General features: G+C 44.9%; 1 protein-coding gene across 1 annotated transcript; it reads left to right on the forward strand.

The window, feature by feature from the left end:
- The first annotated feature begins 441 nt into the window (after window positions 1-441).
- Window positions 442-23,873, forward strand: LOC132894746 (uncharacterized). Its single transcript, XM_060934861.1, has 7 exons — window positions 442-747; window positions 2,064-2,145; window positions 2,516-2,545; window positions 10,365-10,454; window positions 10,564-10,671; window positions 23,417-23,469; window positions 23,550-23,873. Exons 1-7 carry the CDS (start codon window positions 442-444, stop codon window positions 23,739-23,741), a joined length of 861 nt encoding a protein of 286 aa, XP_060790844.1. The 3' UTR covers window positions 23,742-23,873.
- The last annotated feature ends 564 nt before the right edge of the window (window positions 23,874-24,437 follow it).

Raw genomic sequence — 24,437 nt, forward strand, 5'->3', positions numbered from 1 at the left:
AACAACTACAGGACAATTGCACTAGTCTCACATGCCAGCAAGATCCTTCTATGTGTAATCTTGGAATGAATGCAACCCAAACTTGAAGGAGGAATTGCTCAAGAACACGTTGGATTTAGACCAAAAAGAAGTACTTGTGACCATGTCACAAACCTCTGAATCATTTTGGAAAAAGCAAGAGAATGAAACCAGACAATGTACTTGTGTTTTATTGATTTTACAAAAGCATTTGACATGGTACAGCATGATCAACTATGGATAGACATGCTCAAAATGGGTTTTCCACCACATTTAGTCCAACTGTTGCAAAACCTCTACAGACCACAGTCTGCTGCTGTCCGAACAGCCAATCACATGTCCGCATGGTTCTGGGTTAAGAAGGGAGTCAGACAAGGATGCAACCTCTCTCCATGTCTGTTTAACATCCTGGCAGAACCACTAATGTGTAAAGCACTGCAAGGACTTTCTGGAGGCTTTAAGATTGGTGGGAAGACCATCAACAATCTCCAGTATGCTGATAATATTGTCCTATTGGCCATGTCATCAGAAGAGTTGCAAGATCTGTTGTACCAGGTTGAGAGTGCAGCAAAAACAAAAGTAATGACGAATATTGATGAAGTGCTCGAGATCTCAGTGGAAGGCGGAAGGCTGGAACAAGTGGACAACTTTGTATATTTGGGAAGTACAGTTAAGAACAATGCAGAGTGCATGGGAGAGGTCAAATCGAAATTGGCCATGGGCATTGTGGTGATACAAGAATATGGAAAAACAAAGCTGTCAGCACAAACACCAAGCTGCGTTTGATGAAAGCTTTGGTCTGGCCGGTGGCAACATGAAGAAAGAGGAAGAGAGGCGAATCCAGGCTTTTGAAAACAAATGCATAAAGAAGTTACTGCGGATATTGTGGATAAGGAAGATGACCACGGAAGAGGTTTACCGCCTGGCCAGAATAGAAAGCAAGCTGCTATGTCACATCAAATCCTGCAAGTTGAGGTGTTTTGGTCACATGATGAGGAAACCACATGACACCATCGAAAGGAGCACAATGACAGGTCTTGTTGAAGGCAACAGACAATGTAGAAGACCTCATATATGCTGGTACTACAAGATCCTGGCATGGACTGGCTTATCAGGAATAAATTTATTAGCAGCTACAAGAGATAGAAGGCGTTGGACAGCATTAACTCATCCATGTAGCCTACCATCGTAAAGTGATGACAGCATGTTGACATGACATGACAAGTGCAGACACAGGAGAAATAGTAATGCTATACAAAGTACAACCCCGGCACGGTGCTGTAGTGGTTAGCACTGTCACCTCACAGCAAGAAGGTTCTGGGTTCGAGCCCAGCTGCCAGCGGGGGCCCTTCTGTGTGGAGTTTGCATGTTCTCCCTGTGTCTGCATGGGTTTCCTCCGGGTGCTCCAGTTTCCCCCACAGTTCAAAGACATGCAGTTAGGTTAACATCGGGTGGCCTTGGGCTGAAGTGCCCTTGAGCAAGGTACCTAACCCCTGACTGCTCCTCGGGCGCTGTAGTATGGTTGCCCACTGCTCTGGGTGTGTGTATTCACTGCTTCAGATGGGTTAAATGCAGAGGATGAATCTCACTGTGCTTGAAGTGTGCATGTGACAAATAAAGGTTGTTTCTTCTTTTCTTCTTTTTCTTCTTCTTTTTCCCAAGCTGCATGCCAGGGCACTAAATCATATGTCAAAATTATACACTTCCATGTTACCTGTTACTGTAAAGGGTGTATGATTTTACCATACTATTTAGCATGCCAGTATGTGGTTTGGAACATGGCTTTTAAATCATCAGCTGCTGTTGAAGACAAATTACATAGTATCACTTTTATTATACTAAAACAGGTATTTTCCAAATGTTTATAGAAGACTTAGACCTATTATAGATCGTATGGATTGTTATTAGCATTCTCAAACTTCAGAGCAGTGTGTGTGACAGGGTGGTCCATGATACTCATACCTAAAATGTGTAGGGCTTGAAACAGTGAAGCAGAATATAACACTTATTTCCATACCTCCTGTTTCACTTCCCCTGTTTGCAAGTTTACATACAAGGTGTTTGTGCTGCTGCTAAAGTACCTTCAACTCTCAGCCATGTTCCTTCCAGTGTGGCACAACATTTTATGTAAGTATGAAATATTTTCTTTATTTTACTTTATTGCTTTGATTGATTGAATACATTTAAAGAGAAAAATATTATAAATAATTTGGGTTCTTAATTTGATTACAAAAACAGGACATTTTGTAATAATTTAAATGTGCACTTAGTTTACAACTGAATGAAAAATCAGCTTTAGGACAAAATAAATATTTATAGCAAGATTTACAGGACATTTAGGTTTCACATATTTTTATTCATTATCCCAGGTAACAAATGCTGGTTAAATTGTGTAGGTTAAAATAGTGGAAAAAAAAAAAACCAACCCTAAAATGATATCAGTTAAAAAGTTTGCATCTACCTCTTGTATAGATAATGAATGTTGTTTATATTTCAGTGGGGCTGACAGTCATGCTACTGAATGCAGGTACCAAACTTTATTATCCAAATTTAATAGTCCTTCACAATTGTTTCCTGTGTTAATGAACCCATAATGAAAGGCAATATATTTGTATTTTTCATACTTCATTACTGTTAGCACTTTTAAAGGAACTGTTCAAAAATTAAATTTACATAATTTCCACCTTACATCAAATAATATCAGTCAAGGTAATTTTGTGTTTGATGTTAACTGTGTAATTTTGCACTGGAGCTATGATTATACCAAATAATGTCCTGTAAATATTCACCCAAACCTTCATATATTTCGTATACGGCAGGACGGTGGTGTAGTGGTTAGCACTGTCACCTCACAGCAAGAAGGTTCTGGGTTTGAGCCCAGTGACTGACAGGGGGCCTTTCTGTGTGGAGTTTGCATGTTCTTCCCATGTTGGTGTGGGTTTCCTCTGGGTGCTCTGGTTCCCCCCACAGTTCAAGGACATGTGGTTGAGGTTAACATGGGGCGACCTTAGGCTGAGGTGCCCTTGAGCGAGGCACCTAACCCCTAACTGCTCCCCAGGTGCTGTAACATAGCTGCTCACTGCTCTAGGTATGTGTGTGTGTGTTCTCATTGTTCACTTATGTGTGCATGTGTGTGTTCACTGCGTCAGATAAATAAAGACTTTTTCTTCTTCTTCTTCTTCTATATTTGATTCCAAAAACATTATCAAGATACATAACCTCACTTCAGTGACGGCCAGTATTCACGTCCAGCTTTCTGGTACAATTCAGGCTTTAAACTTTGGGAGGTGAGGCCTAAGACAGAGAATGTAACAAACTGTGCTAAATTAAAAGGGCACAGTAATAACATGCTTGTTTTCTTGAAATGCATATATGCAATTGTGACTTATTATGTCCATATACAACTTCATCAGTGTCATTTGAAAAACTTGTGGGATTTGTCCCCTCTTGCTGGTGAGATTTGTGAAAGATCTATTTCCTGTCAAAAAACAAACAATTCAATATATACATTTCCTTTACTTGTTCAAAAATCAAAATCTGTGCAATTGCATATGCATCTTGCTTCAAAGATCTAAATCTGTTTAAAGTAGTGTCATGCTCTGCTCTGGACATCCACTCCGGTGATTACGAATCTCTCACGCCAGCACCGATCCGAATCCAGAATGGGAATTCCTTCATGCCTGCATTCACTTCCTGGTTTCTCTGCTGTTATAAAAACACCGTTCTCAGACAGGAACTTTGCCAGTACATCTCGCTTTGGTTCTAGCTGGTTCTGTGTCTCTGTTATGTTTCATGGTTGGTTGCTCAAGCTCATTTTTCTATTTCGTGGTTTTTGCACTAAGGGTTATTCTAGTTCATGGTTTTTTGCACTAGGGTTTTTTCTTGTTTTTGTTTTTTTGTCCTAGCATTTTTTGTCCTTGCCTGTTTTGTGTTTTTGTCTAGTTTTCTGTCTCTTGTTATCTGGATTATTTTTGCCATTTGTTTTTGTCCTGTTTGTTTACCTTTGTGCCATGCCCTTTTCCCTGGATTAAATCTCTCTATTTGTTTGATTATTGTCTGTGTTCTGCTTGTCAATCCTTATCTCGCCACCCTTAACAGTACATTCTGGCCAACATGGATCCAGCGGAACTCACCTATCTGAGAACGGCCACCCAGCAGCAAGGGACTCTCCTCGGGACCCATCAGCAAGACCTCCAACAGATTACACAGAACCTTGCCACCCTGCCCAACTCACTCAACCTCCTCACCACACAAATGCAGCACTATCAAGCCGTGCCTACCTCTGCCCAGCAGTCTCCAACTTCAGCTCCTGTCACTGCCTTTTCCCGTGAGCTGAGACTCCCAGCACCTCAACCCTACGATGGAGAGCCAGGTACTTGTAGATCGTTCTTGTCTCAGTGCTCATTGATCATGGAGCTGCAACCTCTGACCTTCCCCACAGAATGCTCCCGGGTGGCATGTATCATCACGCTCCTCACTGGCAAGGCCAGAGAGTGGGGAACAGTGGTCTAGGACACCGACGCTCCCTTCTGCTCCTGTTTCAAAGATTTCTCTGAAGAGATGAGGTGAACTTTTGACTGCTCTCTGTCCGGCCGGGAGGCCACTAGGGAACTTATGGAGCTGCAGCAGGGGTCCCGGTCTGCCTCGGACTGTGCCATCGAGTTCCGGACATTGGCGGCATTGTGTGGTTGGAACGAGAATGCCCAGGTTGACGCATTCCTGCATGGCTTGTCTGACATCATTAAGGATGAGCTGGTATCACGGGAACTGCCGTCAGATCTCTCCAGTCTCATGGACCTCGCCAACCACATCAGTGCCCAGATCCAGCACCGGAGGAGAGAGAAGACCCGCCCCAGCTTCACCTCCTCTCCACCTCTCGCCTTGTCCGTCGAACCTATGCAGGCAGACCAGGTACGGGTGTCAATGGAGGAACGACAATGCTGGTGGAGCACAGGGTCCTGTTTCTACTGCGGTCAGTGAGGACACACCTGCTGAGCCTGCCCACTAAAAGGATGAGCCCCACCAGTGAATCGAGGGGCCCTGGTGGGCAACACTTGGAACCAGCCCCCCGCTGATCAACCATTACTCCCATTACCTCACAGTCCTGACACTCAATGGCACTGGCTTACCACCATCACCCACCTTACTGCCCCACTCACCCTGAGGATTTCTGGTAACCACTCAGAAACCATCCAGCTCCAGGTCATGAACAACCCCCATGTACCCATCATCCTAGGATTACCCTGGTTAATGCTGCACAACCCTCACCTAAACTGGGCCAACAACATAGGCTGGAGCCATTCCTGCCTAGCTTCCTGCCTGAACTCCACTCTGCCTCCCGCCAGACCACTGCAGCCTCCAGCCAGTGAGTTTCCCGACCTCTCTCATGTGCCTCCGGAATACCTGGACTTAAGACTTGTTTTCAGCAAGATCCAAGCAGTGTCCCTCCCTCCTCACAGACCCTATGACTGCGGAATCGACCTCCTGCCCAGGACAGCACCACCCAAAGGGCGACTCTACTCTCTGTCTCCCATCGAAAGGCAAGCTATGGAGAAGTACATCTTCGAGTCTCTGGCAGCTGGGATCATCTGCCCTTCTTCCTCCCCAGCAGGGGTGGGATTCTTCTTCGTGGATAAGAAGGACAAGTCGCTCTGCCCATGCATTGATTATCGAGGTCTCAATGCCATCACAGTCAAGAACCGCTACCCACTACAGCTCATGACTACAGCCTTTGAACTACTCCAGGGAGCCAAGATATTCACCAAGTTGGACTTATGCAATGCCTACCATCTCATCAGGATTAGGGAGGGGGACGAGTGGAGGACGGCCTTCAACACCGCCACTGGCCACTACAAGTACCTCGTGGTCCCTTTCGGCCTGACCAATGCGCCTGCAGTCTTCCAGGCACTTGTCAACAACGTCCTGAGGGACTTTCTCAACATCTTCATTTTCGTGTACCTGAATGACACCCTGATCTTCTCTTGCTCCCTGGAGGAACATCGGGGCCACATCCGGCAGGTCCTCCAGCGCCTGCTAGAAAATAAGCTATATGTCAAGGCGGAGAAAAGTGAATTTCACCAAAGCTCTGTCTCATTTCTGGGGTTCATCATCTCCCTGGCTAGGATCCAGATGGACCCCCTCAAGCTTGAGGCAGTCGCTGACTGGCCCACCCCATCCTCACAACGAGAGCTCCAGCGTTTCTTGAGATTCGCCAATTTCTACAGGCGCTTTATCCGCAACTTCAGCACAGTGGCCAGACCTCTCACAGCTTTAACCTCGACTAAGACCTCATTCAATTGGGGGGAGGAAGCAGAGAGAGCCTTCTCCATGCTCAAGCACAAGTTCACCACAACACCCATTCTCACCATACCTGATCCCACAAAACAGTTTATTGTGGAGGTCGATGCTTCCAAGTCTGGGGTCGGAGCCATCCTCTCCCAGAGGGCCAACAATAACAAGGTCCACCCCTGCTCCTTCTTCTCTCACCGGCTGTCCCCTGCTGAACAAAATTACGACATCAGCGACAGAGAGCTGTTAGCTGTCAAGCTAGCCTTAGAGGAGTGGAGGCACTGGCTCGAGGGGTCAGATCTCCCCTTCCTCATCTGGACCATCCACAAGAATCTGGAATATCTCAAATCTGCCAAACACCTTAACTCACGGCAAGCCCGATGGTCTCTTCTTCTCCTGTTTCCAATTCACGCTCTCCTACTGCCCAGGCTCCAAGAACGGCAAACTTGATGCCCTGTCCAGGATATTCTCTGCCTGCCAGGAGGAGTCTAGTATGCCTGAAACCATCCTCCCTCCACGCTTTCTGGTGGGGGCTGTCCTACTTGAGGTAGAGACATTAGTGCAGAAGGCCCTGGAGCAGGACCTCGGTGAAGGTAACTCAAGCAACATACCACCTAACCATCTGCTTGTTCCCTGTTCTGTGCGAACCCAGGTGCTGCAGTGGGGTCATGGCTCCAAGTTGGCTTGTCATCCAGGAGCTGCTTGAACCCTGGCACTCATCCAACAGCGCTTCTGGTGGCTATCCATCAAGGAAGACATCCAGGAGTTCGTGGCTGCCTGCGACACGTGCCTGGAACAAGACAGGCAATCGACCCCCTGCCAGCCTGCTAAGACCCCTCTCGATTCTTCATCGACCCTGGTCTCACATCACCCTGGACTTCATCACAGGACTCCCCAACTCAGGTGTCAACACATGCATCCTCACCGTTATTGACCGGTTCTCCAAGACCGTCCATTTTGTCCCTCTGCCCAAGCTTCCCACAGCTAAAGAAACCGCCAAATTACTCATCCTTCATGTTTTCCACCTACACGGACTCCCCACTGACGTTGTTTCCGACTGGGGTCCTCAGTTCACTGCGCAATTCTGGAGGGCCTTCTGCAAACTCATTGGGGCCTCCTGTAGCCTCTCCTCAGGGTTCCATCCTCAAACCAACAGCCAGGCGGAATGGGCGAATCAAACTTTGGAGGTGGCACTCAGGTGCATGACGTCCAGGGATGCTACTTCTTGGAGTAAGTACTTACCTTGGGTTGAGTACTCTCACAACACTCTCCCTTCATCTGCCACAGGTCTCTCGCCCTTCCAGTGCTCCCTAGGTTACCAACCACCACTCTTCCCCAACCAAGAGGAGGAGGTCACTGTACCCTCAGCCCAGAATGCAGGAGGACATGGGCATCGGCTTGGAGAAGACTCATTTGCTCCACCCTTGTGTCCAAGAGGCAGGCCGACAAACACCGCTCTAAGGCACCCACTTACCGGGTGGGGCAGTGAGTCATGCTCTCCACACGCCATCTGCCACTCAGAACCATCTCCTGCAAGCTGGCACCCAGATACCTAGGACCCTTCCTCATCAGCAAAGTAATCAATCCATGTTCTGTCAGACTGGCATTACTACTCGCCATGCAATGTATTCACCCCACTTTCCATGTGTCACAGCTTAAACCTCTGGTCTCTAGTTCTTTGCTTTGCTTCTAGCCGGTTCTGTGCCTCTGTTATGTTTCATGGTTGTTTGCTCAAGCTCATTTTTCTATTTCATGGTTTTTGCACTAAGGGTTTATTTCTAGTTCATGGTTTTTGCACTAGGGTTTTTTCTTGTTTTTGTTTTTTTGTCTTAGCATTTTTTGTCCTTGCCTGTTTCATGTTTTTGTCTAGTTTTCTGTCTCTTGTTATCTGGATTATTTTTGCCATTTGTTTTTGTCCCGTTTGTTTACCCTTGTGCCACGCCCTTTTCCCTGGATTAAATCTCTCTATTTGTTTGATTACTGTCTGCGTTCTGCTTGTGGATCCTTATCTCACCACATCTCGCCACCCTTAACAAGTAGCACTTCCTGTGCATTACCATACCGGTAGCACTTCCTGTGCATTACCATGCACTTGAGTGTGAATTGCAGTGGATGCAGAGCTAACACTGCAAAAATTCTCAAGTGAAAATAGCTTGAATTTTGTCCAGCATTTCCTACTGTAAGATTTAAGCTTGAAATTGTCTTGCTGTATTAGAAGATAATTTTGCTAACTGTAAGCATTTATTTTGAGAAAGAAAAAATAAATTTGTGCCAGTAGAATAAGAGAACTTTATGCTTGAAATGGAAGAAAAATGTCTAGAAATAGTAACTGTGCTATACTATCATGGTTACTCTGATACAACAACAGCGACAACAAAAGGGAAAGCAATTTAAAAAGAATATGTCTTTATTAGTGGCAGCATGGTGGTGTAGTGGTTAGCACTGTCTCCTCACAGCAAGAAGGTCCTGGGTTTGAGCCCAGTGGCCGACGAGGGTCTTTCTGTGTGGAGTTTGCATGTTCTCCCCGTGTCTGCGTGGGTTTCCTCCGGGTACTCCGGTTTCCCCCACAGTCCAAAGACATGCAGGTTAGGCTAATTGGTGGCTCTAAATTGACCGTAAGTGTGAATGTGAGTGTGAATGGTTATTTGTCTCTATGTGTCAGCCCTGCGATGACCTGGTGACTTGTCCAGGGTGTATTCCGCCTCTCGCCCATAGTCCGCTGGAATAGGCTCCAGTTTGCCTGCTACCCTGTACAGGATAAGAGGCTCCAGATAAGGGATGGATGGATGTCTTTATTAGCTTTATTAGTGTCATTATGTTTTTAAATGGATGATTGTGCATGTGCATAATGGACATCCACTGATCATAACTACAGTATTATTTTCCGTGGTATACTTAAATGTACGTATATCACATGAAGCTATGAATGTATGATGGTTTATATAGTTTTTCTGTGATGTACATGTAAGTTTACAGCATTTTAAATAGTATTTTGTGATTGTAACATGGAATCCATTAATTATCAGTTTGACAGTAAAACTGTAACATGGGACTCCTTCGGGTTTCAGCGAAAATGTAAAGTACTCATTGTTGAAATGGACAGACTTGCATATGATAAACGAATCAAGCATACTAGTGCATCTCAAAAAATTAGAATATTGTGAAAAAGTTCAATATTTTCCATCAGTTATTTAAGAAAGTGAAAATGTTATATATTATAGACTCATTACACATAAACTAAAATGTTTCAAGCATTTTTCTGTTTTAATTTTAATCAGTATGGCATACAGTACAAAAACATAAAAAAAACCCATCTCAAAATATTAGAATATTTCATTTTGAGTTTGAGTAAAACAGTATGAACACAGTGTATCTCTCAGTCTAGTTCAGGACACACAACCACAATCGTGGGGAAGACTGCTGACTTGACTGTTGTCCAGAAGATGATCACTGATGCCCCCCACAAGGAGGGTAAGCCACAAAAGGTCATTGCTGAAAAGGGTGGCTGGAAAAGGTGCACAAGCAACAGGGATGGCCACAGTCTTGAGAGGATTGTCAAGGAAAGTTGATTCAAGAACTTGGGAGAGCTTCACAAGGAGTGGACTGAGGCTGGTGTCAGTGTATCAAGACCCATCACGAACAGACATCTTCAAGAAAGGGGATACAACTTTCGCATTCCTAATATTAAGCTACTCCTGAGCCAGAGACAATGTCAGAAGTGTCTTATCTGGGCTAAGGAGAGAAAGAAATTCAGCTAGGTGTGAATAAATATGCGAATATGTGTGTGTGTGTGTGTGTGTGTGTGTGTGTGTGTGTGTGTGTGTGTGCATGGTACTGTGCGATGGACTGGTGTCCCATCGAGGGTAAATTCTCCCACCTTGCACCCAGTGTTGCTGGGATTGGTGCCAAATCCACCATAACCACGACAAAGCGGCTACTGAAGATGAAGATAGATTTCCTTGTAGCTTCAGTGCAAAATTAACAAGCGAAGCTCATACACGTTGTGGCTGATTGAATATGTTTATCTTATGGTGTGGTTTTATTTCACTTATGTGGAGGTGGCAGTGATGGAGATTCTCTCATAACCCACAGCTCCAATAACTCTCTCTGTGTCAGCCAAAATACAACAGGAACAGTGTGGACAATATGTAAGAATTGTATAATATTCTTTATACAAACTGTGTTTTATCAGTGTTATGAAAGTACACAGGCCAGGAAAACAAAAATAGATAACAATTGCCTTTTGGCCTCTTGCAGCAATACCGAATTCATACACTCTCCTTGGACTGAGTGTGGTGGGCTTCCTGATGCTCCTCTCTTTGGCTTGTCACTGCATAATATGTACTATCATTATGTCCAGAAAAGGTATGACCCTGATGTCTCACTGTTGCTATATTATGTTCTAAGTTTAGAGAAAAACAGGGAATTTACTAATCATGTTTTAGGGATTAGTACACAATCTGGCCAAAAATATATGGATACCTGATCATCACATCTATATGTGGGGCTTACCCAAACAACTTGATAGTTGTTTCACCAAATACTGGTGCACTGTAGAATGTCATTACAACAATCCTGGGCTCAGTAACCTACACTACATAGCCAAAGGTATACGGACGCCTGACCACCATACCCATATATGGATCTTCCCCAAACTGTTGCCACAAAGCTGAAAGCACACTATTGTATAGGATGCCTTTATATGCTGTAGCAGTAAGATTTCTTTTCCCTGGAACTAAGGGACCTAAACCCATTCCAGCATGACTGCCTCTGTGCACAAACCAAGCTCTGTGAAGACATGGTTTACCAAGGTTGGTTGAACTCAAGTTGCCTAAACAGAGCCCTGACCTCAACCTCACTGATCATCTTTGGAATGGACTGGTATATCAACTGTGCTCCAGCATCCTCACTCAACATCAGTGCTCAACCTCACTAATGCTTTTGTAGCTGAATGGGTAAATCCCCACAGCCATGCTCCAAGATCTAGTAGAAAGTCTTCCAAGAGGAAGATTTTGCTGTTATAATAATCTCAGAGGTTATTATATCAGCATGGAGAGGACTCAATCTGCAATCGTATGTTCCAAAAAGAAGCTTCCTGAGCATTGTGAAAAGTAGGAAATTGAAATGGTTTGACCATGACACAAAAGCAAAAGGGACCCTTGCAAATATCTTTCAGCGGGGCACAGTAGAGGGGAAGTGCAAAAAGGCCACCCCAAAATATGGTGGCTGAGTGATATCAAGGACTGGACAGGCCTCACCACCAACAAACTGAGCCGTCTTTCTGAGGACAGAGTGGAATGGAAGGATGCTGTAGCGAGTGCTATGCTGCCCCCACAACCAGATGGCTAAGGAACTAGAGAGATGTTCAAAAAGCGCATATAGGTGTGATGGTCAGGTGTCCACAAACCTTTGGCCATATAGTCTATCGTTTGAATTACTACAGTGCTAAGAAACTGAACAACCCAGATCAGCACAACCTGAATAGTTTAGTTTATAGCAACAAAACATTAAGGCCTTGTTTTACTTAAGGTTTGCCTGTATTACCACAGCAAAGGTGGTACAGTATTATGCTAGATATCTGCTGCATGTTTGCACCTCCTTAAAGTTTTTATTCACCCTACAGTATGCACGAAACATATGCTCTTTTATTTTGCATTCATGTTGTATTTTGTACAATTTTTAATACTGTACATCTCACAACCTTTAATCAGTATTATACTGGAGGCGTTAGTTTCAGTTTGATTTCTCAGAGTCTTTTAGCAGTCTGCATTTTCAACTACGATCAAGAATGCAAAAGCCTAACTTGCATATTGTTTTCTAATCTTACTTTCCACATGAAGCATTTCACACAATTAATCTTTTTCATGTGCAATTTAATGCGTGTTGTCGAGATCTAAGGAAATCAGGCCCTTAAGGTGTTTGATTTTACAGATATTTCTTTATTATTAAAGGTCGACTCCCTTTCAGATTTTTCAAATGTAGGTCATAAAAAGAATTTTCCCTGACCTGACAATTATTTTTGTTTAGTGGACTGGAAGCTACTGAATTTGAATCACAGACTTCCAATTTTATTATTATTATTATTTTTTTAAATAGAACAATTAATGAATTTAGGGCCACTATTTTTTCCTGCTTCACCATGACCCAATTCAAGATACAACATCATGCATCACGTGGTGGGCTTTCCCTGTTCATGCAAGGCATTGTGGGATACAAATTTGAAACAGGAGAGAAAAATGGAGGACATGAGTGTGCGAATGAAACATGAAAAACTGACTACAGTAATGGAAAGCGAGAAGAAAAGACGTTATGTTGCGAAGGAAAGGAAATGCAGGACCAAACTAATAAATATTGGCGGTCAGCGAGCACCTCGGTGTGCTCAGCTGTTCATTTAGCGACAGAATGATGCAACGGTCAGTGCACGGTCAAGGTAAACCTGCGCATGTGCACATGGACTTCCTCTGTCTGCTTGACTGTGCTAAGCGAGCGATTTCATGCACATTATTTGCTAGAAAATCCCCTCAAATTAAATAACTTCCCAGCCACAGAATGGCCTGATATTTTGTGAGATATTACAGAAATAAACATACATCACAATGACCAAATTTCAGAGGGAACTAAATTTCACTGAATTTAAGAAATTGAAAAGCTGTCTTGCTTTAAAAGTAACAAAAATAGTTAAAGAGCACAAGTTAAGACATTAATAGAAAACAATCAAAAGAAATCAACTCAGAACTTTGCATCTGCTTTTCTAAATATGATAAAATAGTGTTTATTACTTCTGAGCCTACCTTTTGCCCTTCTCCTTTCAATAGGATCATTTTATACACATTTTAAACCTTGAACCCTAATCCTGATACACTATATGTATCACTCTGCTCGTCTGTGTTCACCAAATAATTTCCACTTCGAGAGAAACACTACAGTAGTGTAAGTGATTTCATCAGTGGACATGACAAATGATACTGTAGCAAATCCCTGATGTGGGTGGAGTACAGAAGCATGGCAAGCGGGACCTGAAGTTCTTACAAACTTATTTTTTAAAGTGTAGCTCAAGCTTTTCAGCTGATTCACATGCGCGTGCACACACACATACATGCATTCTGGTCAGAAGCCTATTTTCTCTGCTCTCCCCATCCTTTTATGCTCCGTCCCTGTAACAAACACACACATTAATTGACAGTAGGTGGAATGACTTAGCCACTTACCTTCCCTGACCCCGCCCTCCATTCACAGACTGCTGCTTGGCCACGCCCCCGCTGCCACATACCCCCACCGCCCGACTCAGGCCGGGGAGCCGTCCAGCCTGAAGCTAACTCCCCCCGACTGGACAGGAAGTCCACCACCACCATCTGTGCCCCCGGCCTGTGGATCACCTTGAACTTAAATGGCTGGAGGGTGAAATACCAACGGGTGAGCTGCGCATTGCCATCCTTCATGCAGTGGAGCTACTGGAGGGGCACGTGGTCCGAACAGAGAGTGAAAGGGTGCCCCAGCAGGTAGTATCAGAGGGCAAGGACCGCCCACTTGATGGCAAGACACTCTTTTTCGATGGTGCTGTACTTGCTTCACGCATCAAGAGTTTCCGTCTGGTCTACAGCACGGGGCGCTCCTCGCCCTCCACCTTCTGGGACAAAACGGCCCCCAGCCCTCTGTCTGATGCATCAGTCTGTAAAATAAAGGGGAGAGAAAAGTCAGGGGAGTGTAAAAGTGGTCCCCCACACAGTGCACTTTTTACCTCAGAGAAGGCCTGTTGGCACTGCTCTGTCCACTGGACCGGATCTGGAGCCCGCTTTTTAGTGAGATCAGTTAGTGGGCTGATGTCCGAATAATTAGGTATAAACCTACAATTATAGCCAGCCAGCCCCAGGAACCAGGTATTTCTCCTTCCTGGTTATTTTTACATGGTGCTAATTGTGTGCTGATGATGCAAATTTGTGTTTGTTATAAAATTTCTCAGCTAATAAATTATTTCTGGGGATAAATTGGACCATTCAGAGATTTTCCTCAGCATTTATTTAGTATTGTAAACAAGTCCCAGCCCGGTTGTTGGCTAACGGTTGCCTCATGCTAGCTCCCTAGAGGGAAGGAGGATTGGCGCCACTGTAGAGATGGATATGTAGACGTGCTTGGCGTGGAGAGGAGTATGCGGACGTGAAATCGGGCATCTTCAGATCCAGCCTATTTGTCATCTCACAGTTTTACAGCAAATCATGAGTTAAGAGGTCTTTCTGAATGATTGTAAAATATATTAAAAAAGACCCAGCGGAGGTTCGGCAGTTATTTTATCATCCTACTGTGCGCGAGCTGGTTTGCTTCTTTTCCAACATGCTCCGATGTCCCTGATGCTGATATACTTGTCAAATGATATTGAGAGCAACCCTGGTCCTATCGCTGGTACTGTCTCGTGATCTACCCGATGTTACCCCGTATCTGCATAACGGTCCTCAACATTTTGGATTATCTGAAAACAGTATCAGAATTTGTCAATGGAACGTTCGAAGTCTTAACAACCAAAAGTACGAGGAAATAAGAAGCATATTAACTAACAGCAAAAGGCAACTGGATATTCTCATCATCACGGAGTCGTGGCTAGGTGGTGAAGTTTCCAACTCTGAGATTGACATCCCTGGGTATCAGATTGAACGATGCGACAGGGGTCGTGACCCTCATGGAGGAGTGATGATGTATATAGCATCGAACGTTGTGTATAGATGTGCGACCAAATTTGAGTCGGAAGATCTTGAGATGCTGTGTATTGAGATGACGCCATTCAAGTCTAATTGTCCTTTGTATGTTGCTGGCATTTATCGTCCTCCGGATTCAACTGCAGAGTATGATAATAAGCTTGAAATGTCCATGGAAATGCTTTACCTCACTGGTAAAGAGGTCCTGGTCCTCGGGGATATGAACATTGACTTTAAATGCACTTTTAAGGAAACACCGTCTTTTAAAGTCACTGACTAGCTTAGGACTCCAACAGCTTATCAAAGAGGTTACACAACCATCCAGCAAGACATGCTTGGACCACGTTTTCACCACCCACCCTCAACACATAATCAAGACCAAAGTGTATGAGAATGGTATGTCAGACCACTTTCCTGTGTACATAGTGAGGAAGTACCAGAAGCAACCTAAAACCAGCAAATATCACACTATTACTTATCATGACTGTAAAAAACTAGATGAGCAGGCGTTTTTACAAGATCTATACATGGCACCGTGGAGTACTCTGGAAAAGTTTGACCATCCTGACAACGCCCTTGATTTCTTCAATAAGACCATACTTGAGATCATTGACGCTCACTCCCCTCTTGTGAACAAAAGGGTGAAGAGAGCGATACAGCCACCTTGGAGGAGTGCTGAGGTTTACAGTGGCATTCGCAATCGGGATACGCTGTTAAAGACTGCCAGACACACGGGAAAACAAGACGACTGGGTTGCTTACTGCACTGCTCGAAACACCACCTTCAGAACAATCCGAGATGCTAAGAGCAGGCATTTTAGTAATGCATTTGAAAATAGCAGCTCATTGAGAGAGTTCTGGAGGCACTTGAAGAATACAATTGGACCGCCCAAGAAATCATCGGTCTCTAAGATCCAGATAGGAAATAACGTCTTAAGAAATCCTATCAAAGTAGCTGGTGTATTCGATGAGTTCTTTGTTTCGGTAGCGTCTAAGTATAGGAATCAGCCTAATGGACATGCTCTTCCTTCTTTCACGGCACTTGAGCAATTTGTCAGATCCAGGATTACAACCTCCACTGTGTTTAACATACCAAAGATAACACCAGAATTCGTCGTCACCTATTTTAATGGCCTTCAAGTGTCCAAGGCCACAGGAATGGATGGGCTAAGTGCTAGGTTTCTAAAAATCGCTGCACCAGCTATTGCAAAACCATTGACCTACATAATCAACTTGAGTTTTAACAAGTGTGTCTTTCCATCATCCTGAAAACTAGCCAGAGTCACTCCTGTGTATAAAGCTGGCGATCAACTGGATGTCAACAATTACAGACCCATCAGTATCTTACCTGTTTTATGTAAGATCATCGAACGACATGTTCATGCAGGGCTTTATAAGTATTTGAATAGCAACAACTTATATCGATACCAGTCTGGTTTTAGACCAGCTCATTCTTGTGAAACAGCCATGGTAGAGCTTGTGGATATGCTACTGAACAACATGGATAATGGTCTTCTCATTGGCTTATCAATGATTGACTACCGTAAAGTGTTTGACCTCGTTGACCATGGTGTTCTCATCAAAAAGCTTGTAGCTTACCAGCTCTCAGCTGAGTCAACTGAGGCCAAGTTTACATTAGACCGTATCTGTCTCGTTTTCTTCGCAGATGCACTGTCCGTTTACATTAAAACGCCTGGAAACGCCGGGAAATGGGAATCCGCCAGCGTCCACGTATTCAATCCAGATCGTGTCAGCTCCGGTGCTGTGTAAACATTGAGATACGCGGATACGCTGTGCTGAGCTCTAGCTGGCGTCGTCATTGGACAACGTCACTGTGACATCCACCTTCCTGATTCGCTGGCGTTGGTCATGTGACGCGACTGCTGAAAAACGGCGTGGACTTCCGCCTTTTATCACCTTTCATTAAAGAGTATAAAAGTATGAAAATACTGATGCAAATACTGCCCATTGTGTAGTTATGATTGTCTTTAGGCTTGCCATCCTTCCACTTGCAAGTGGTAAGTGATATGCGCTGGGAATCACACACACAGTGGCTCAGTCCCGAATCATTGCTTGTGCACTTCACTCGCGCGCTCTGTGAGCTGCGTGCAGGGCCGGAGTGCGCACCCTCCAGAGGGCACTCGCTGTTCAGGGCAGAGTGATTTGGAGCGCAGGATGCCTGCGGAGCCGAGCGTATCCGTGTATTGGCATTGCTATGTGCATGCGAATCATGCATTGGTGTTGCTGTGTGCACACTAATCTTTTTAAAAACGTTAATCTGATGATCCACTGATACGGTCTAATGTAAACTTGGCCTGAGTGGTTTACCTCGTATCTTTCAGGACGCTCGCAGAAAGTCACCATCAGAGCCACTTGACATTGTATCAGGGGTGCCGCAAGGATCCATTCTTGGCCCGTTACTGTTTATTGTCTTTATTAACGACCGGCCATTAAGTCTAAATGACAGCATTGTGAGTATCTACGCAGATGACACCACTATCTCTGCAACTGGCCGCAATGTCACGGAAGTTTCGACAGCTCTTGAACGAGACCTAGGCAGAGTTGATAAGTGGGCAACAGATAACAAGATGGCGCTAAATGCAGACAAAACCAAGTGCATGTTAATATGCAGTAAGCCAAAGCAGCACATGCTTGCCAAGAATACCGAATGTCTCTCTGTTACAGTCAACAACGAAGACATAGAGACTGTTGCTAGTGCAAAATTATTAGGAATCCATCTTGACAGCAACCTTTCCTGGAATGAGCATGTCGACAAAACCACCAAGAAGATCAGCAAGAGATTAGCTCTCCTTAAATGGATGAAGCGATTCCTCACACTGGAAGCTTGCTTAGGCCAAGTTTACATTAGACCGTATCTGTCTCGTTTTCTTCGCGGATGCACTGTCCGTTTACATTAAAACGCCTGGAAACGCCGGGAAACAGGAATCTGCCAGGGTCCACGTATTCAATCTAGATCGTGTCTGGTCCGGTGCTGTGTAAACATTGAGAATACGCGGATACGCTGTGCTGAGCTTTAGCTGGCATCATCATTGGACAACGTCACTGTGACATCCACCTTCCTGATTCGCTGGCGTTGGTTATGTGACGCGACTGCTGAAAAACGGCGCGGACTTCCGCCTTGTATCACCTTTCATTAAAGAGTATAAAAGTATGAAAATACTGCAAATACTGATGCAAATACTGCCCATTGTGTAGTTATGATTGTCTTTAGGCTTGCCATCCTTCCACTTGCAAGTGGTAAGTGATATGCGCTGGGATCACACACACAGCGGCTCAGTCCCGAATCACTGCTTGTGCACTCCACTCGCGCGCTCTGTGAGCTGCGCAGGGCCAGAGTGCGCACCCTCCAGAGGGCACTCACTGTTCAGGGCGGAGTGATTTGGAGCGCAGGATGCCTGCGGAGCCGAGCGTATCCGTGTATTGGTGTTGCTGTGTGCACGCGAATCGTGTATTGGTGTTGCTGTGTGCACACTAATCGTTTTAAAAACATTAATCTGATGATCCGCTGATACGGTCTAAGGTAAACCCCACCTTAGTCTACTTCAAAACTATTGTGCAACCTGTAATGGACTATGGTGCTACTATCTGGGGCGATAGCTTTGCCACTCAATCCCAACACTATGTTGAAATTGCAGAAGCGGGCAGCCAGGGTGGTGATGGACGTGCCGTGGGACCACCCTTCGAAAGAACTCTTTGACAAGCTTGGCATTGTGTTGTTTCCAGAGCGAGTGGCAGTCTCGAAGGTTAAAATACTTTTCAAAGCATTGAATGGTCTATTACCGAGATATATGTCAGATAAATTTACCAAATTCAGCTAGGTTCACTCTAGGGGTACTAGAAATGCAACCAGTAATTTAGTTCTGCCCAGGATAAATAAAACATTCGGAGAAAGAACTTTCATGTTCAGTGCGGCCAAGTTATGGAACAATCTCCCTAAAGAGATAAAGAGCTGTTCAAGTTTGGGTTCATTTAACACTGTGATTAAGAATCATAAATTTGTATTGTAATTTTAATTTAGGCTTTGCTTTTAATTTATATTAATTGTTATCTTTTTGATTTGAGATTTTATTTTGAGGGCCACGTGTAAATTATCTACAGATATTTAATGCTACCCTCAATAAAGAAAGATAAAAAATTTAAAAAAACCCCGTCTCACCTACTTTTTGGTCTTGGGCCTTGGGCAGGCCGCAATCGCTGCAGTCTTGTTAATTTGGGGACGCACCTGCCCATGACCCAAGTGGAACCCCAGATACCGTACTTCCACCCGCCCAATTGCACACTTTTTCGGGTTAGCTGTGAGGCCTGCTTGCCTCAGCGACTTTAGAATGGCCCTCAGGTGTTCCAAGTGCCATGGCCAATCATGGCTGTAGATTATTATATCATTCAGATATACAGCCGCGTAGGCAGTATGAGGGCGGAGGACCCTGTCCATAAGCCGCTGGAACGTAGCGGGCACCCCAAATAACCCAAAAGGGAGCGTGACAAATTGGTGTAATCCAAATGGTGTGGAAAAGGCTGTTTTCTCTCGGGATAGAGGAGTCAAGGGGATTTGCCAATATCCCTTTATTAGATCCAGTGTTGAATAAAAGCAAGCAGTGCCTAACTGATCAAGCAACTCATCAATGCAAGGCATTGGGTGTACGTCAAATTTAGACACCGCGTTGACCTTTGTATAGTCCACACAGAACCAGACCGACCTGTCAGTCTTGGGAACCAGGACCACTGGGCTGCTCCAGTCACTGTGGGACTCCTTGATTATGCCTATTTCAAGCATGGCCTTGAGTTCATCCTGAACCATCTTTATCTTGTTTGGGCAAGCGGTAAGGGCGGCTACACACTACCACCCCCAGGGGCATTTCGATGTGGTGTTCTATGAGGTGGGTACGACCAGGAAGGGGCAAGAACACGTCGGAAAATTCCTTTTGCAACTTGTCCACCTCCGTGAGTTGGGCCGGTGAGAGGTGGTCTCCACAAGGGACTGGAGTGGTCCGAGAGGTTATCTTTTTCACCTCCGGCCCCAGCTCTGCCTTCTCCGGGACTACCGACGCCAACGCCACGGGGACCCCCTCATTCCAGCATTTTAAAAGGTTGAGGTGGTAGATTTGCAACGCCCTGCCCCTATTGTTTCGCCTCACTTCATAGTCGACGTCCCCGACTTGCTGTGTGACCTCGAAGGGCCCTTGCCACTTGACAACTAATTTGGAGCTCGACGTGGGCAATAATATGAGCACTTTGTCTTCTGCCGTGAACTCTCTAAGGTGCGTGTCCCTGTCATACAACCAGATTTGATGTTCTTGTGCCTGCTGCAAATTCTCCTGGGTTAGGTGCGTAAGGGTGTGGAGTTTTGCACGCAGGTCCAGAACGTACTGGATTTAGTTTTTGCTAGGCGAAGATCCCTCCTCCCAATTTTCCCATAGCATGTCCAGAATGCCACGTGGCTTATGCCCATATAATAATTCAAATGGAGAAAACCCCATGGAGGCTTGCGGGACCTCTCATACTGCGAATAACAGGGGCTCGAGCCACTTATCCCAATTACATGCATCTTCACTTATGAATTTCCAGATTATGTTCTTCAGTGTTTGGTTAAATCACTCTACTAAGCCATCTGTTTGTGGGTGATAGACACTGGTGTGGATAGACTTGATCCCCAATAACCCATACAGCTCACGCAGTGTGTGTGACATAAATGAAGTGCCTTGGTCTGTCAGGATTTCTTTCAGAATCTCGACCCGGGAGATAAAGCAGAAGAGTGCTTCCGCAATACTGCATGCTGAGATATTGCAGAGAGGCACTGCTTCTGGATATTGTGTTGCATAGTCCACTAGAACTAAAATAAAGTGATATCCTCGTGCTGACCGATCTAATAGCCCGACGAGATCCATCCCAATTCACTCAAATGGGGCATAAAGGCACTTTTGGAGTGGCCGCGGGATTTACTAATTGGCGTTCATGGCACGCCACACACCACCGATGGACATCCCCGCGAATCCCTGGCCAATAGAACCGGGCCATTATTTGGGCTAGTGTTTATCTTGCCCTAAGTGTCCAGTCATGGGATTAAAGTAAGCCCCATGGAATGCGAGTTCCCTGCAGCTCTTTTGGATGAACAATTGGGTTATTTGTTCACTAGTTTGAGTGTCCTGTGTCACTTGGTACAATCTATCTTTAATAATAGAAAAATAAAGGAAGGTCAGTGCCGCGCTTGGCTGAAGAGTTTGACCATTGATTACTCTCACTTGGTCAAACGCATGCCACAGAGTCTCATCTCGCGACTGCTCTAATGGGAAATCCCCAAGGAAATTCCTGAGAGAGGGAGGAGGAGCGGGCTGCTCCTCACTCTGACGCAGTGCTGACGTAGACGGCTCTGTGACAGCTTCCCCAGTCAATGACCTATCCCATGACCTACTAGCACAGGACCCACTATGTGTTAAATATTTCATCAGCTTTTTAAACCCTGGCCAATCTGTACCCAAAATCAACGAGTGGGTGAGACAAGGACTAACCACCACCTTTATGCATTTGGCCCCAGAATAGAATATGGACAGACACTAAGGGATAATTGTGAACATCCCTGTGCACACACAAGACTTTCACCGCTTGTACTCCCCCCAATGCCTCACCTTGCACCAGGTGTTGTTGAATTGAGGTCTGATTACAACTGGACTCCACCAAAGTGTGATATGTATCTCCTTAAACACTTACCGGTATGTGATACATTCCGGCCTGATCGGGGGCGGTCTCTGGTGCATTGGGGATCCGGATCACGGCTTCCACCTCCCTTGCAGAGCCCTGATTCTGGAGATGCCCCGGCTCCCTGCCATGCCAGCATACTGGCCCAGGCTTTCCCTCTGCACTGGTGTTAAGGGCGTCACTCACCTGAGGGGGGAAAGACACAGACATGGAAGAGGGAGACGGGAGGACACCACGGGTGTGACGGGCCAGCTGGGGGAGAGTTGGCCCCTGCCTCCACGGTGGGGAAATGGGGAGAGAGAAAGAGAGAGGGGAGAGGGGGGAAGAGAAGAGAAACAAGGAGAGGTGCCTTCACCTCATCCGCCTGTCATCGGAACCGCTGCCAGATGGTCCTCCGCCAACTTGATGGCTTGCTGGAGCAACGCTGGGTGGTGACACTGGACCCATTCTGCCATTCCTTCAGGAAGCCAAGAGATGAATGAGGGTGACATGAGGGGAGCCCAGGGTAGTAATGTTGGACGCCCCTGCCAATGCCAGCAGATGCCGGAACGCCTGGCGAGCTTCCTGCTGAGCCAGCACCAAGGCTTCAAAGCGTTGTTCCTGGTCCTTCCAGAGGGCGGGCAGTGCTTGATGCTAGTTCTGCTGGGCAGCAGCGAGGGCATGGATGAGCTCCATAATTGGCGAGGACTCCATGGGGTGGTTCCCTTCCGTACTTGATCCCGGGTTTTGGCACCACTGTAGCAAATCCCTGATGTGGGTGGAGTACAGAAGCACGGCAGGCGGGACCTGAAGTTCTTACAAACTTTTATTTTTTTTTTTAAAGTGTAGCTCGAGCTTTTCAGCTGATTCACACACGTGCACATTCTGATCGGGAGCCTCTTTTCTCTGCTCTCCCCCTCCTTTTATGCTCCGTCCCTGTAACAAACACACACACATTAATTTACAGCAGGTGGAATGACTTAGCCACTTACCTTCCCCGACCCCGCCCTCCATTCACAGACTGCTGCTTGGCCAGGCCCCTGCTGCCACAGATACTTTTCAGGAACGTAACTTTTGGCTTAAAATATGAAATCTCGTCAGTTGATGAAGAAAAAGAAGAAGGATCACCAATTCTACTAGACGTTCCATTAATTGGAATTTACAAATAAATGTGAGCTAGCTAGTGAGCTCGCAGATGTTCTATAAAATGAATGTGGCGTCCTTTAGATCTATTTTTGGTAGTGGGGCAAAAATAAACAGAACATTTGTTTATATAGTGTCCAAGATATCACTCACTCAATATTAATTTCTTGTTTGTAGAACTGTTGTATAAAAGTAACATTGCACTCTCAATCATGCAGTTATACTGAATATTGCTTAATTGTGCCACATATCAGTGTGATGGTCAGATGTCCACAAACTTTTGGCCAAATAGTTTGTGTTTTACCTTTATCAGTTTATTAAATGCTGCCTTATTGAGATTAGGTCTGGAGACTCAGAGGTTCTTTTTTTTTGTTGTTGTTCCTTCTTTATCTTTTGGAATAATGTCTTGTCACAGGATACTCCCACATTTAATTTTTTTAAATCATTCAAGAATTTTATTTTGTTGATTAATTTGTACAGGTACAATTTTTTTTTTAAATTTTCATAAAAAACCCTCTTGCACTCAAGTGTATACTACAATAGCAATTACCCATATATCTATTTTTTCTTTTTTCTTCATCATCAAAGCTGAACGTACAGCTCCTGTTCGTCACAACAAGGACAAAGAATGGACCACAGTGGTAGTATAGTCTCTTAATTATGCTACAATCAATATGAGAATAGCACAAATTGCACTTTAACACTTTATAAATTCTTTCAGGCAGGTGAAGAGGAATTGTGGTACACCACAGTGACGTTCACAGGAGCGGCCAAAGACTCTGATCATGTGACGAAGTTTGATCCAAAATCCGAATACGCCACAGTGGTCATTAACACACCAGACCACAGCACATCACAACTGGACCATGTGGATAATGTTGACAAGTCCAATGACATTTGTATTGAAGACTGAAACATTTGCTAATTCAACTGTTTTTTTAGATTTCTTTTTACATGTTACCTTTTAAAATTTTTATAGGCTATGTGTCTAACTTTTTCTATGTATAATCTTTTCTCCTGCATGACAATAATGCAAATTACAGTATCCCTACATTTCTTTCTTTCTCTTTTGTTTTTAGGTTCAGAAAAAAAATTACAAAATAAACAAACCAAAATGATATTCAGACTTGGCAAACAGACTGACCCTGCATTCACACTAGCAAGGGACAGATTGTAGCAACCACTAATGTTACCACTTACAGGCATTCACTGTTTATCGGTGTAGTATGTTGAGCGGGTGGGTGGAGCACAGAAGTACGGCAGGCCAGAACTGAGTTTGCAAAAACTCTCTTTATTTTCAGCTTTTCAGCTTCAAATACTACTCCCAGTCACACAGCCACACACACATCAGTTGCCTGGTAGGGGAGAGAGCTCCCTTCCTCTGCTCTCTGTCTCCTTATATAGGGTGCGGTCACTGGAGAAGACACACAAACACAGATTAACCAACATCAGGTGCAGTGATTCTGCCACTTACCTTCCCTGACTCCGCCCTCCGATCACAGACCGACGCTTGACCACGCCCCTGCTGCCACAATCGGTTTTATAGTTGCAACGAGAAAAGGTAGTACCTATATACACTGATCAGCCATAACATTAAAACCACTGACAG

This window comes from Neoarius graeffei, chromosome 12, assembly GCF_027579695.1.
Source record: "Neoarius graeffei isolate fNeoGra1 chromosome 12, fNeoGra1.pri, whole genome shotgun sequence".
Lineage (NCBI taxonomy): Eukaryota > Metazoa > Chordata > Actinopteri > Siluriformes > Ariidae > Neoarius > Neoarius graeffei.

Excerpts from the sequence above, each read along its gene's own strand:
- LOC132894746 (XM_060934861.1), top strand. The coding sequence starts at position 442 with ATGTGTAAAGCACTGCAAGGACTTTCTGGAGGCTTTAAGATTGGTGGG. Across the intron at positions 10,672-23,416 it reads TATCATTATGTCCAGAAAAG|CTGAACGTACAGCTCCTGTT; the intron begins GTATGACCCTGA and ends TCATCATCAAAG. Across the intron at positions 23,470-23,549 it reads ACAAAGAATGGACCACAGTG|GCAGGTGAAGAGGAATTGTG; the intron begins GTAGTATAGTCT and ends AAATTCTTTCAG.